General features: G+C 39.6%; 2 protein-coding genes across 5 annotated transcripts; one reads left to right on the top strand and one right to left on the bottom strand.

Moving 5' to 3' along the window:
• Positions 1-57: 57 nt before the first annotated feature.
• On the bottom strand, positions 58-8,271 carry poll (polymerase (DNA directed), lambda). Of its 4 annotated transcripts, none has more exons than XM_040146884.1 (9): positions 8,069-8,271; positions 6,164-6,307; positions 5,695-5,992; positions 4,327-4,444; positions 3,811-4,149; positions 3,445-3,618; positions 1,598-1,726; positions 820-988; positions 58-719 (listed from the first exon to the last, which is right to left on the bottom strand). In XM_040146884.1, exons 2-9 carry the CDS (start codon positions 6,276-6,278, stop codon positions 358-360), a joined length of 1,704 nt encoding a protein of 567 aa, XP_040002818.1. In that variant the 5' UTR covers positions 6,279-6,307; positions 8,069-8,271; the 3' UTR covers positions 58-357. The 4 variants fall into 4 exon arrangements, with proteins under 4 accessions (XP_040002818.1, XP_040002817.1, XP_040002816.1 ...); XM_040146883.1 differs by having other exon boundaries at positions 8,073-8,271; XM_040146882.1 differs by lacking the exon at positions 8,069-8,271 and adding an exon at positions 7,255-7,351.
• dpcd (deleted in primary ciliary dyskinesia homolog (mouse)) lies at positions 7,496-11,163 on the top strand. Its single transcript, XM_040146885.1, has 6 exons — positions 7,496-7,618; positions 8,204-8,284; positions 8,380-8,504; positions 8,671-8,804; positions 8,972-9,074; positions 9,893-11,163. The coding sequence occupies exons 1-6, from the start codon at positions 7,510-7,512 to the stop codon at positions 9,995-9,997; spliced, it is 657 nt and encodes a 218-aa protein (XP_040002819.1). The 5' UTR covers positions 7,496-7,509; the 3' UTR covers positions 9,998-11,163.
• The last annotated feature ends 837 nt before the right edge of the window (positions 11,164-12,000 follow it).

Genomic DNA, 12,000 nt, shown 5'->3' with positions numbered 1-12,000 from the left:
CCTCCCAAATAAAAATCATAATTTTTAAAGGCAGTGAAATCTACAACAAAATTCTCGAAACCTCAGCATATACGGCTTAAACCACCTGGAGGGACAAATACAACTAGGATTGAGAATGAAAATATATTGTTTTGAGATTTGAGTGAACCCAACCATTTTATCTGTAGAATAAAATTAGCATTCAAGTCAAACAGGTCTCTTACATGATCTGTGGAGTGTAAAAAAATCCTTAAAATTGGTTGTTTGAGCATATTTGCGGTTTCTCACTGTCATCATTCATCATCATCGTCGTCATTGTTGTCGTCATCATGATTATTTTTCTATAAAACCAGACATGGCATTGTGCTTGGCAAATCATCACCAGTCCCTTTCATGAGGCTCCCTGTACGGTATGCCTAAAAGGCTAAAAACATCCTTCTCTGTCGGTGTAGGAAGTGGAGTGCCGCCACACACCTTCAAGTTTCCCTGACGCACCACAGCTTTGTTCAGCGAGTGCTCTGATAAGCCCATGTTTTTTGTCCTTGCCAGGGCTCTCATTGAGCGGTTAAAGTGTGCCGACCCGGTGAAATACATGAGAGCACAGGCAAACTCGTTATACGGAACTACGATGATGTCCAGCCTGCGATGGCGGTGACCAGGTCCTGGCAAGCGGCACACACCCATGTATTTCTTCTGCTCTCCATTCTCCTCATGGCTCACCAGGTCGTCTGTCAAAAACCCTTAGAAAAAAAGTTGGGTTTTTTCAGTTTCTCTGAAAGAAAGCAACCCTACAAATAAGACATGAGAAAATCCCTTGCACCTAAAAAAGATGGCGCTTACCACTGTTATGGAGGCTCTGTAACACTTTGCTGAAAATGCCCTTGTGGGACTTGCCATTAGGGTGAGAGATAAGTACATCAACATCTCCACACGTGGCTTTTCCCCGACGGTAGGAGCCACATGCCATCGCCAACAGGCCTGGGTCAATAGCCTGGGCGGCATCCCTCACCTGCGCATACCCAGAAAAAAAAGATACAAAATAGAGGCTGTCAACTATACTAGATTGATGGTGCTTTTTTAAATCTTTGGATTCTCAATAACAGAAAAACACTGTCTCATTTGTATGTTCTCTCTTTGTTACTGCGTCCCCCCCAGTGGTGAAAAATCAAGCTTTTATCTGTTCCCAGCCAAATACCAGGAGGTAAGCTCACTAAAGCATCACATATTTTGACAAGCCTGAGGGATTACACATGCTTTAGTCATCTATCTTGTGTGCACTTTCTATCTGGCACTTTTGAAGGAAAAAGAAAATCCAAGTAATACTATCTGAAAACAACTAGCGTTGTACTCAACGCTCTGGAGCGAACAGGTATCTGGCTAACTTAAGATGCAAGTTCAAGAGTTAGTTTTCCCCTTTGGGATGCTCCACTTTGTGAGAATACAGTCTGGTTTTCCCATTATCAAGCAGTCAAGGAAAGCTGACACAAATTTTTTCCTACCTTAAGCCTTCTGCTTCCAAATTTCTGAGGGTTTCTGAGGGAATCTTTTTCAGAGATAGCTAAGCTCCATGTATACAACTAAACATACTGAAGCTATTGCGACAAATGAGATACATTACCACTTTCTCTATGGCTGCTGCTTCTTCTCTGGGCATTCGGTCTAGAAAGTCATCATAGTGCTTGATTCCAATTTTCTGAGTGCTGCTTAGGAGAGCTTTTGTGCGGATGTCCTCCAAAGTGCGAAATCCCTGATATACAAATACATTTTTTTTTTTAAACTTTAAAAAAAAAATACACAGTGTTATACAGTAGCATGAAAAAGTTTGGGCACCCTGGTCAAATTTTCTGTTACTGTGAATAGTTAAGTGAGTAGAAGATGAATTGATCTCCAAGAAGCATAAAGTTAAAGATGAAATGTTCTTTTTCTACATTTTAAGCAAGTTTAATGTATTATTTTTGTTTTGTGCAATTTTAGAGTGAAAAAAGGAAAGGAGCACCACACAAAAGTTTGGGCACCCCAAGAGATTTGAGCTCTCAGATAAGTGTTACCAAGGTCTCAGACCTTAATTAGCTTGTTAGGGCTATGGCTTGTTCAAAGTCCTCGTAAGGAAAGGCTAAGTGATGTAAATTTCAAAGCTTTATAAATAGTCTGACCCCTCAAACCTTGTCTCAACAATCACCATCCATGGGCTCCTCCAAGCAGCTGCCTAGCACTCTGAAAATTTAAATAATTGATGCCCACAAACCAGGAGAAGGCTATGAAAAGATAGCAAAGGGTTTTCAGGTAGCCACTTTTTCAGTTCACAATGCAGTTAAGAAATGGTGCTTAACATGAATGGAGGGCAAGTTAAGGTCTGTAAGATCCAGAAAACTTTTGGAGAGAACTGCTGGTAGGATCGCTTGAAAGGCAATTTTGACTGCAAAAGACCTTCAGGAAGATTTAGCTCACTCTGGAGTGGTGGTGCACTGTTCTACTGTGCAGCGACACCTGCACAAATATGACCTTCAGGGAAGAGTCATCAGAAGAAAACCTTTCCTGTGTCCTCACCACAAAATTCAGCATCTGAAGTTTGCAAAGGAAAACATCTAAACAAGCCTGATGCATTTTGGAAACAAGTCCTGTGGACTGATGAAGTTAAAATAGAACTTTTTGGCCACAATGAGCAAAGGTATGTTTGGAGAAAAAAGGGAGCAAACCTCTCCAACTGTTAAGTACGGGGGTGGATAGATCATGCTTTGGGCTTGTGTTGCAGCCACTGGCACAGTGAACATTTCACTGGTAGAGTGAAGAATAGATTCAATTAAATATAAGCAAATTCTGGCAGCAAACATCACACCGTCTGTAATAAAGCTGAAGATGTTAAGAGGATGGTTTCTACAACAGGACTAAACACACCTCAAAATCCACAATGGACTAACTCAAGAGCTGAGGGTTTTGCCATGGCCCTCACAGTCCCCTGAGCTAAACATCATTGAAAATCTGTGGATAGAACTCAAATGAGCAGTGAATGCAAGACGGCCAAAGAATCTCACAGAACTAGAAGCCTTTTGCAAGAATGGGCGAAAATCCCTCAAACAAGAAATGAAAGACTCTTGGCTGCTACAAAAAGCGTTAACAAGCTGTGATACCTGCCAAAGGGGGTGTGTTACTGGGTAGTGGCCCAAATTTTTGTTTCAGGCCCTTTTCCTTTTTTGTTATTTTGAAACTGTAAAGATGGAAATAAATAAAGTATTAAAGAAATTTGTCATCTTTCACTTCATGCCTTTTGGAAATCACTTAGATAGTCACAGTAACGGAAAATTTGACCAAACTTTTGGGGTGCCCAAACTTTTTCATGCCACTGTATAATCCAGAGTATCAATCTAGACTGCATTTCTATTATTTGACATATCTTTTAGTGCTAGTAGATATTATCTCACTGTGTTGTAAGCTGTGTGCATGAGTGTGTGCTTGTGTATACCCTACCTGTTGGTACCACAGTTGTGCAGTTTTAGCTCCTGCACCCCAAATGTTAGTGAAAAGCTCCAGTACTGGCACAGCCTCCCCGATGTGATCTAGCTTCCGGAGATGACCACTCTCCATAATCTCATCAATTTTGTCAGCCATACGTTTTCCAATTCCTGGAATCTGCAAAGCCTCCTAAAACAAATGGATAAAAGGTTTTCATTGAAAATGGAAAATAAACAAAATAATTCCAGGACTGTGCACTAAAAATAATCTATGTACTTAACTGTCACTCAACAAAAAATACTTGCTATAGTATATCCAACAACTATACAAATTACTGGCAGGACCAACAACATAACATTAAAAGTTTCTGCACTACATTACCTGATATGATGTAATAGGCTTGTGGTAACTCTTCAGTGCGTTGACAGCCTTGGAGTAGCTCAGTGCCCTCCACTTGTCCCCCTGGTGAGTGTAGGCCTTGGCCAGTACTTCTAGTTTGTCTGTGATGGGTTTATTGAAGTTATTACTTTTGGACTGAGAGGACTGAGCACAGACCCACTTCCCAGAGACCACATCCTGAGCAGCAGAGTCTTGACCGGGGTTGAGGCTGGGGCCAGGAATACCGTCTTTGGGGTTCTGGCCCGTGATGAGTGCTTCCAGGTCACTTTGTGGGACGCCATCGTCTTCTCCTTGTGGTTCCTCTTTGGTATCTGGTAGTGTCTAGGGGTAGAATTTAAAGTAAAACTATAACGATCAAACACACACAGACTTGTTTTTTTGTGTTCGTGAGTTAGCTTTTTTCTCCAGTTGGACCAAATGATTACTGACTGACAGACTGGTAAATTCAATTGGTGACATAGGAAATTTGTGTTTTCTTCACATGACCTGGCAGCCTACCATCTCTATGGTCTCCCCTTGCTTGGTTTGATGAGTAACTGGCTCTACAATTGTTTCAGCAGCAGGCTTGACTTTCGGCAACTCTTCTTTAATATTTTCATGTTTTGTTTCAGAGTCCCTAAGTGGATAAAAAATAAAGGGATGTACAAGGTTGATGACTCATTTCATGTTCAAAAACAGTTAAGTTTGTAAGTATTTGGACAGTGACACAATTTTCGTAACTTTGCCTCTTTACATCACCACAACGGATTTGAAATGAACAAATCAAGAGTTTTCAGCTTTAATTTAATGGGTTTCACACAAATATCGCCTTAACCATTCAGAAACTACAGCCATTTTTATACATAGTACCTCATTTTCAGAGGCCCAAAAGTAATTGGACAACTGATTGACAGTCAGTTTCAGTTTATTCCAAGTGTTGTATTTGCATTTGGTAGCTGTAGCTTTTCATGGGAACTCTCGATATGCGTCCAAAGCGGTGTTGATGCAAATGAAGGAGGCCATCTTTAGGCTGGAAAAACAAAGCAAACCTATCAGACAGATGGCAAAACTTTAGGAGTGGCGTGGTCAGTGGTGTTTATCAATGATGTGACTGCTGATAGTAGTAGCAGGATGAATTCTGAAGTGTAAAGGGCTACACTATCTGCTCAGATTCAGCCAAATGCTGCAAAACTGATAGGACGGTGCTTCAGAGTACAGATGGATAATGACCCAAAACATAATGCGACAGCGACCCAAAGAACTGGAATAATCTTCAATGGCCAAGTCAGTCACCTGACCTCAACCCATCTGAGCGTGCTATACACTTACTGAAGACAAAACTGAGGGCAGAAAGACCCACAAACAAGCAGCAACTGAAGGCTGCTGCTGTAAAGGCCTGGCAAAGCACCTCAAGGGAGGAAACTCAGCATTTGGTGATGTCCATGGGTTCTAGACTTCAGGCACCCATTGATTGCAAAGGATTTTCATTCAAGTCTTAAAAATAATCCATATATTTATAATAATGTTGGTTTGTCCAATTACTTTGAGCCTCTGAAATGGAGGGACTATGAATGAAAATAGCTGTAATCCCTAAATGATCAGTGTGATATTTTTGTCAAACCCCTTGAATTAAACCTGAAAGTCTACACTTCAATGACATCTTGATAGCTCTGTTTCAAATAAATTGTGGTGGTGTACAGAGGCAAAATTGCAAAACTTGTGTCACTGTCCAAATACTTACGCACCTAACTGTATATAGCCATTGTCTCTGTACTGACAAGTAAGAAGTCTATGACATAAACTGGAAACATAATGAGATACAGATACAATTAAGAAAGGCTTTCAGACATAAGTATTCTTGTACAAAAGAACAAGTATCTAATTAACCTGTTCGGTAACAGATGGCTGTAGCTGGCGACGTCCAGTAGTTGTTTCTCACTGATGCACAAGCTCAACCAAGTGCATTTCACCAGATGGACTCCAGAGGGCATACGATCCACTTTCAGTAAGCGCAGAGCTCTGTCACTGTCCATGTTGTCATCTACAACAACGTGAGTGACACCTGGACACAGTGAATTCTCCGTCTGTCCTCCATTCTGCTGAATTTGTTTTTGAAAGATCTGGCACCTGGCATTTCCTATTCCAGCAGGCAGGATGTATACTGTGACACCATTAAAAGTGTTTCCTGAGGCAAAGGAGAGGAACAGATTACTACAAGCAAATGTGTTACACTGCCTGGCTTCTACTTTGGTGTTGACAGTATTTATCCATGTCTTCAAGTCCTTATCTATTTTCTACTACCTCTATCTTCCATTTGTTCCGCTCATTCTCAAGCACATGCACACACAATAACTACCTGTGACATCACATTCATCAGGTTTCTTCTTTAGTGGGGGTGCATCCTTTCCCTGTAGTACTCTGGCCCTTTTAACTTTGGGGAAAGCTTTCATGATCCCGTGACGAGGCACCATCCTGTCTATTAAAGGTGGGCACCAGTGGCCTGTGGCAAAAAGCAGAATTATAAAGTTGTTTTTAAGTTTGAAGAGAAAAACCCACCCACAGATCTGGAACATTAGCTGTGTACTGCCAAATATGCCTTACATACTAATATGTAGTGAGTTCACACTGGAAAACTGACTGAATGTAAGTATTAAACTTTTAAATAAAAAAAACACCTTTTGCCTGCTGTTTCCCTTTTATAGTTTGAATTCTGCAAAAGTTACAATTTGACAGTAGAAATATTGCGCTGTTAAAATACGCCATTAAAAGGCTGTGCATTCAAAATCTTACCCTAGTAAAAGTATGGAAGTATTATCATTGAAATATACTTAAAAATCAAAAGTAAAGGTACACATCATGCAAACAGTGAGTGTTTTATTATAAAATATTATAATATTGGATTATTAGTACTACTACTCATTCAGAACAAATTTTAATCGATAACACAAAAATTTATCTTGAAAATACGTTATTAATCTGCATAGTAACTAGGGACTGTAGCTGTCACACTGATTCAGTGCAGTAAACGGTAGCTACAATATTCCTCTTAAATGTAGGGGGAGTGGAAGTATCGTAGCAAAAAGTGGGAATACCTAAGTAAATAACAAGGACCTTAAAAATGCCCCGCAGTTTGTATTAATATACAGTTAGTACGGAACCGTAAAGAACATTTCTCGTATAGATACAGCTTTTTCCAGTAAACAACAGAAATCTGTGTTCTCACAATCTAGTCTTAGCTAGCTACCTTTAGCTTGAGCTAACGTTAAAAACAGCAAACAGTCGGTGTTTAGATTGTTTCAATTATCATTTTCACTCAATATATACACTAAGCTGTAATTCATCCCAACATATCCGAATATAATTGCACATTTGAAGCAAAAAAAACTCATTAAATTGTAATATGTTTGGGTCTTACCCCTGTTCAGATGGAACCATACGTATACTAACCTCAGCAGTGGGACAACATTAATTCTAAGGTTTCACTTCCGGGTCAATAGTTGGTTTAGTTTTGCTTAAAATTGTAGCTAACTAGTACAATTACAATTACAAAGATTACATCCGACGAAGGTTGGTGTATATATATATATGTATATATTTATACATATATATACACACATATACACACATATATATATATACATACATACATATATATGTATATATATATACACACACACGTTACCTTATTTGACTTCGGTTGCTATGGTTACGGATGTGGTCATGTCCCACAGTAACATCTGTAAAGACATGGCTGTGCAGACCTGGATTGACATCTTAAAATCATCAAGGAAAACAGCTTTGATACATGACGGTGAGTACAAAGAAGAAAGACTTTTTTGACTGGAAATGCTGCTTGCCAGAATCGGTATCATTTTGCCTAACGTTGATAGCTCGTGTTTTTCAGAGTGTTAGCTAATGTTAGCTAACATGAATGTTACTAGGCAACAAGCAGGTGGCGATTACTCATCTATAGCACAATCTCTGAAAAAGTTGCGTCCTAAAAAAAAGGTACAACGTGACAAACTGCTCTGGGTGTCTTTAAAGATTAGGTTAGCATCTTGCTAATTGTGAGATTTTGTCTGATCGACGAGTCTGTTCTAACCACCCTGTTAGCATCTCTGCTCACTTGACGCTAATCGTTGAAACACTGTCCTTTATCCATCCATGCTCACTTCTGTTTACAGCAATTACAACCCCCTCAATTTAACCAATATGTCATTGTATGTTGCAGAATGAAAGAATTATTCAAGATATTCCTTACCAACCTAAGAATGATAAGATGTCCGGTTGGGCTAATACTAAAACTACGTGGCTTGTTTGTGCTAAACTAGGCCTACATTCCAGTATTTTTTTTTTCTAATTTGTGTGCTAATTTGCTTCTGGAATCCACCTCCAGGAAAAAGGAAGATTCACTACCTCTTCACAGATGGAAAAGAAATGGCAGAAGAGTACGACTTGAAAACAGATGAGCTCACTGGTAAGCAACAAGCTGTATGGAGTTACTAATTTATAAATGTCCTTCAGTGCATGGAATTGGCTTTTGTGTCTTATGAAACATCTGGTACGTTTCAGTACGAAAGTGGCGTCATAAAAGCACACTTGGAGCTCAGGGCCAATGGCAGGTAGAGGTTGGGGAGCCACTTGCAAGCCCTGTTGCATCTTTGGACTCCGATGTGATCAAGGAGAACTTCTCCAATGTGGGTTTTTTTCTCTTTTCTCTCTGATTTTGACTCTAAAATTACAGTTGAACCACCACATATTCTGTCACTTTGGGTATGTTTGAGTTCACTTCGATTCATCTGAGAGAAAACACTTGTGATTGTTACATCTTTAAAACGGATTTGAATTTTTGTGTTTGCACAGCCTGTTTTCATGCGTAAAGACACAAAGAGCAGCTTTCAGTGGAGAATTCGCAACCTTCCCTATCCCAAAGATGTCTTCAGTGTTTTTGTGGAGCCATCTGAGAGATGCATCGTCATAAAAACCTCAAACAAAAAGTAAATATGCATGAAAACACTGGTTTTCCCTGGCCATCTTGTCCTTCCTGCGCTTAATGCTTGTTGCATGTAATCCTTATTTTCACCCTATAGATGGCACTGTGTACAATATTTTTGTCTATACAGTGGCTTGAAAAACCTATGCCATCCTCTCAATGTCTTCCCAGGTATTATAAGAAGTTCAGTATTCCTGATCTAGATCGCAGTCAGGTGCCATTCGACTGCTCTGCCATCAGCTTCACTCACGCCAATAACACTTTGATCGTCAGCGTAAGTCCTACACTACAACGAAAAATAAATTCATTTAAACCTCTGCTATGAAACGGTACGCTTTAAATATGAAGGTGCAAGTATTAATTGATTCTTAGATATGTGTCCTAACCTGAAATGTTGACTCTAGGGTCCTGAACAGTATCACCTGTTCATAATTCAACATGAATTATTGCAAAAGTATCTGGGGGAAAAAAATACATAATTTTTTAAAATTACAAATCCAAAGAGAATCTCCTAGAAACTCGATCTCACTTGCACAAGATACTTGTTTAAACTATATTCATTGTGTCCGTAAAAGTCTAAGTTTGTTACCTCCTCCAAGGAGGTTATGTTTTCACCCATGTCTGTTTGTTGGTTTGTTGGTTGGTTGGTTTGTGAGAAGGACTACACAAAAATTTGCACGGAACTTGGTGTAGGGATGGGGTATGGACAGGGAAGAACCTGTTAAATTTTGGGGTGGATTTGGATCATTTACTATGATTTTTTTTTATCTTAAGTCTGGTGTATGTTGTTTGTCATAGGCCTTCGTGGAGGTCTGCCCTTTACTTAGTGGCATTCTATTGTATCGAAGTATTTTATGCAAATCATGAAGGTGAGATGTGGGTGGTTCTGAATTTTTACTTTGATTTTGTACCTCTGTGCACCTATCACGTTTTTTACATTACAATAATATTTTTTATAACCACAATAATTGCTCTTTTTGTTTAATTTGCTTCGTATTTCGTATGTTCTTTCAATATGATCACAGTGAAGGTTTTGCAGGAGGGAGACAGGGAGAATGTTGAAATAATTATTTTTTCTTCTCTCTTGTCCAGTACAAGAAACCCAAAGAGATCTTAACCCTTGAGCAGGAGCTATTGAAGGAGCTGAAGAAACTGAAGGGGACTGGAGAAGGGGACGTCGACTGCAAAACTCAGTGACTTGTGACTGTGGGAGCGAGAGAATAATTCTGCGTTGCATTCAAAGCAGAACCTCACAGCGTCATTTTCCAGTCACATGTGAGCTCTCGTTTATGTAACAATAGTGAATTCCTTCATTAAGACCTTTTCTCAGTGCCTTGTCCATCACTTAATGCTTCTCAGTATGTTTACTAATTGGGTTCCATTTATTACTTGTTAGTGTTGAAATTTGTCCTACTATACATTTTTGATACAGGCATATTCAGTAAAATATTTTCTCAAAGCCAGATTTATTAACTTTGCCGTTGGACCATGAGTGTTTTTCCCAAATTATTTCTTTCACAGAAAAATAATTTAACAACCTAAATAAAATATTAGTATGGAAATTTAAAATTGTATGACAACAGTAACTATTTTTTTGCTTCTTGTTATCAAACCTACTAGGGAGCCATTTTGATGGGGGTCACATAACCTGCAACCCTCCTTTCATTGATGTCCTTGTAAAACACTCAAAACACACAATGCCTCATCCCTGTTCGTTACGGGGTCACTGTTACGAGCACATCCCATTTGTGTTAAATGAATACCTTTATGTTCCTTGCATGTAGTGGGCCACCCTGAAAGCCATTACTGAAACTAGTGTTACCGTTTCCCATTACAACAGAGGGTCACTCTGATTTAGTGGTCTCCAGCCAAAACTCAGCTAGACACAATTTAGAAATAGGCGCAACTGTTCCAGAGTTTTGTTCCAAATTGATTTGATATTGTCGTCTAAGAAGGACGAATATAAAGTCTGCACTTCACATCTTTGGCTATATGGAATTCTATGTGTATATATGACATGTACAGAAAAAAATAATTCTATAAATCATTGCTTCAAAATGTGATATTTTGTCTATTTTTTTAACAAAATTCAATTAAAATAAAAGTCCCGTCAGAAATACTTACACATTGGATAAAAAAACAGCAGTACTGTTTATAGGAAACAATGGCATTTAAATATAGATTGTTTCAACCTTGTGATTCCTTGCATTTCTTACCACTTGAACAAACCCAGAGAGCAAGTGCAAAGAGCAGACACAAAACCACAGGTCTCGCTCACTATTGTGCTCTGTCCTCTTCTAGATGGAGAGAACAGGAATGCAAGAAAACATTTTAAAAGCAGTCTGTCCTGTTGTTTTTCAAATTCTTGAGATTGACTTGGTGGAACGTGGACATGACAAAACTGCATTTATACGTATTTGATTGTGTAGTGTTTATCTATTTGTTTTTTTTAAGACATGCAGTGTTGATTCTAAATGAATGTAAAAAGTATCTGCCATTTAGCAGATGCATTAAATACCAAAAGTTCATTCTGAGGGCTTAATTTTGCAAATTTTCTTTAATGCTTTAAAGTCTATAGTGCTCGAGCTGCTGTCAAAACTAATTCCTGCGGCAGCAAACACCAACTAACAAATTGGACATCCAGCTCATGCATTGTGAGGGCAGCCGAGTTCCTCTGTTCAGGGTCTTCTTCCTACCCTGTCGTTTGGCCTCTGATGGTCATGCTCAACTGGCTCTGGGAAGAGGGTTTCTTTTCTGCCCCCCTTTCATTCCCGAATGCCTCTTCCCAGCCATTCCCCCTCTTTCAGCCGATGCCACATTTTGCCACACAGGCCCTGATGTTTTTTCTGCAACCCCTCAGCCCCCCCCACCCCCCCAGCCCCTTACCCCTCCCTGTGTGACTGGCTTCTTTTTGATAACTGACCCCTCCTCGTGTTATTATTCGAACCCACTATTGTATAACATGCCCTTTTATATGAGGTTTCACAAAGGGCCCATTTGATCAGAGAGTTACGGTGTGCGATCGTGAGAAATGCAACTACATGGTGGTAACCTTTGTTTGGGCCAAAATGGTGGGCTGACCTCATCGCTTTTAATGCATAGCTCGGGCCATTCAGGCGCAAGTCTCACTTGCTGAGCACATTGAATTCAGTAGCCTGTCACAGATATTGCCCCTCAGTTATCTGGGTCTCCAGCTTGAG

This window comes from Xiphias gladius, chromosome 15 (genome assembly GCF_016859285.1).
Source record: "Xiphias gladius isolate SHS-SW01 ecotype Sanya breed wild chromosome 15, ASM1685928v1, whole genome shotgun sequence".
Taxonomy (NCBI): Eukaryota; Metazoa; Chordata; class Actinopteri; order Istiophoriformes; family Xiphiidae; genus Xiphias; species Xiphias gladius.
Note: the sequence above shows the minus strand (reverse complement) of the source record. Positions and strands in the feature narration are given on the sequence as shown.

Excerpts from the sequence above, each read along its gene's own strand:
- poll (XM_040146884.1), bottom strand. The coding sequence starts at position 6,278 with ATGGTGCCTCGTCACGGGATCATGAAAGCTTTCCCCAAAGTTAAAAGG. Across the intron at positions 5,993-6,163 it reads TGATGAATGTGATGTCACAG|GAAACACTTTTAATGGTGTC; the intron begins GTAGTTATTGTG and ends CCTTTGCCTCAG. Across the intron at positions 1,727-3,444 it reads CACAACTGTGGTACCAACAG|GGATTTCGCACTTTGGAGGA; the intron begins GTAGGGTATACA and ends TTTGTATATCAG.
- dpcd (XM_040146885.1), top strand. The coding sequence starts at position 7,510 with ATGGTTACGGATGTGGTCATGTCCCACAGTAACATCTGTAAAGACATG. Across the intron at positions 7,619-8,203 it reads AACAGCTTTGATACATGACG|GAAAAAGGAAGATTCACTAC; the intron begins GTGAGTACAAAG and ends ATCCACCTCCAG. Across the intron at positions 8,505-8,670 it reads TCAAGGAGAACTTCTCCAAT|CCTGTTTTCATGCGTAAAGA; the intron begins GTGGGTTTTTTT and ends GTGTTTGCACAG.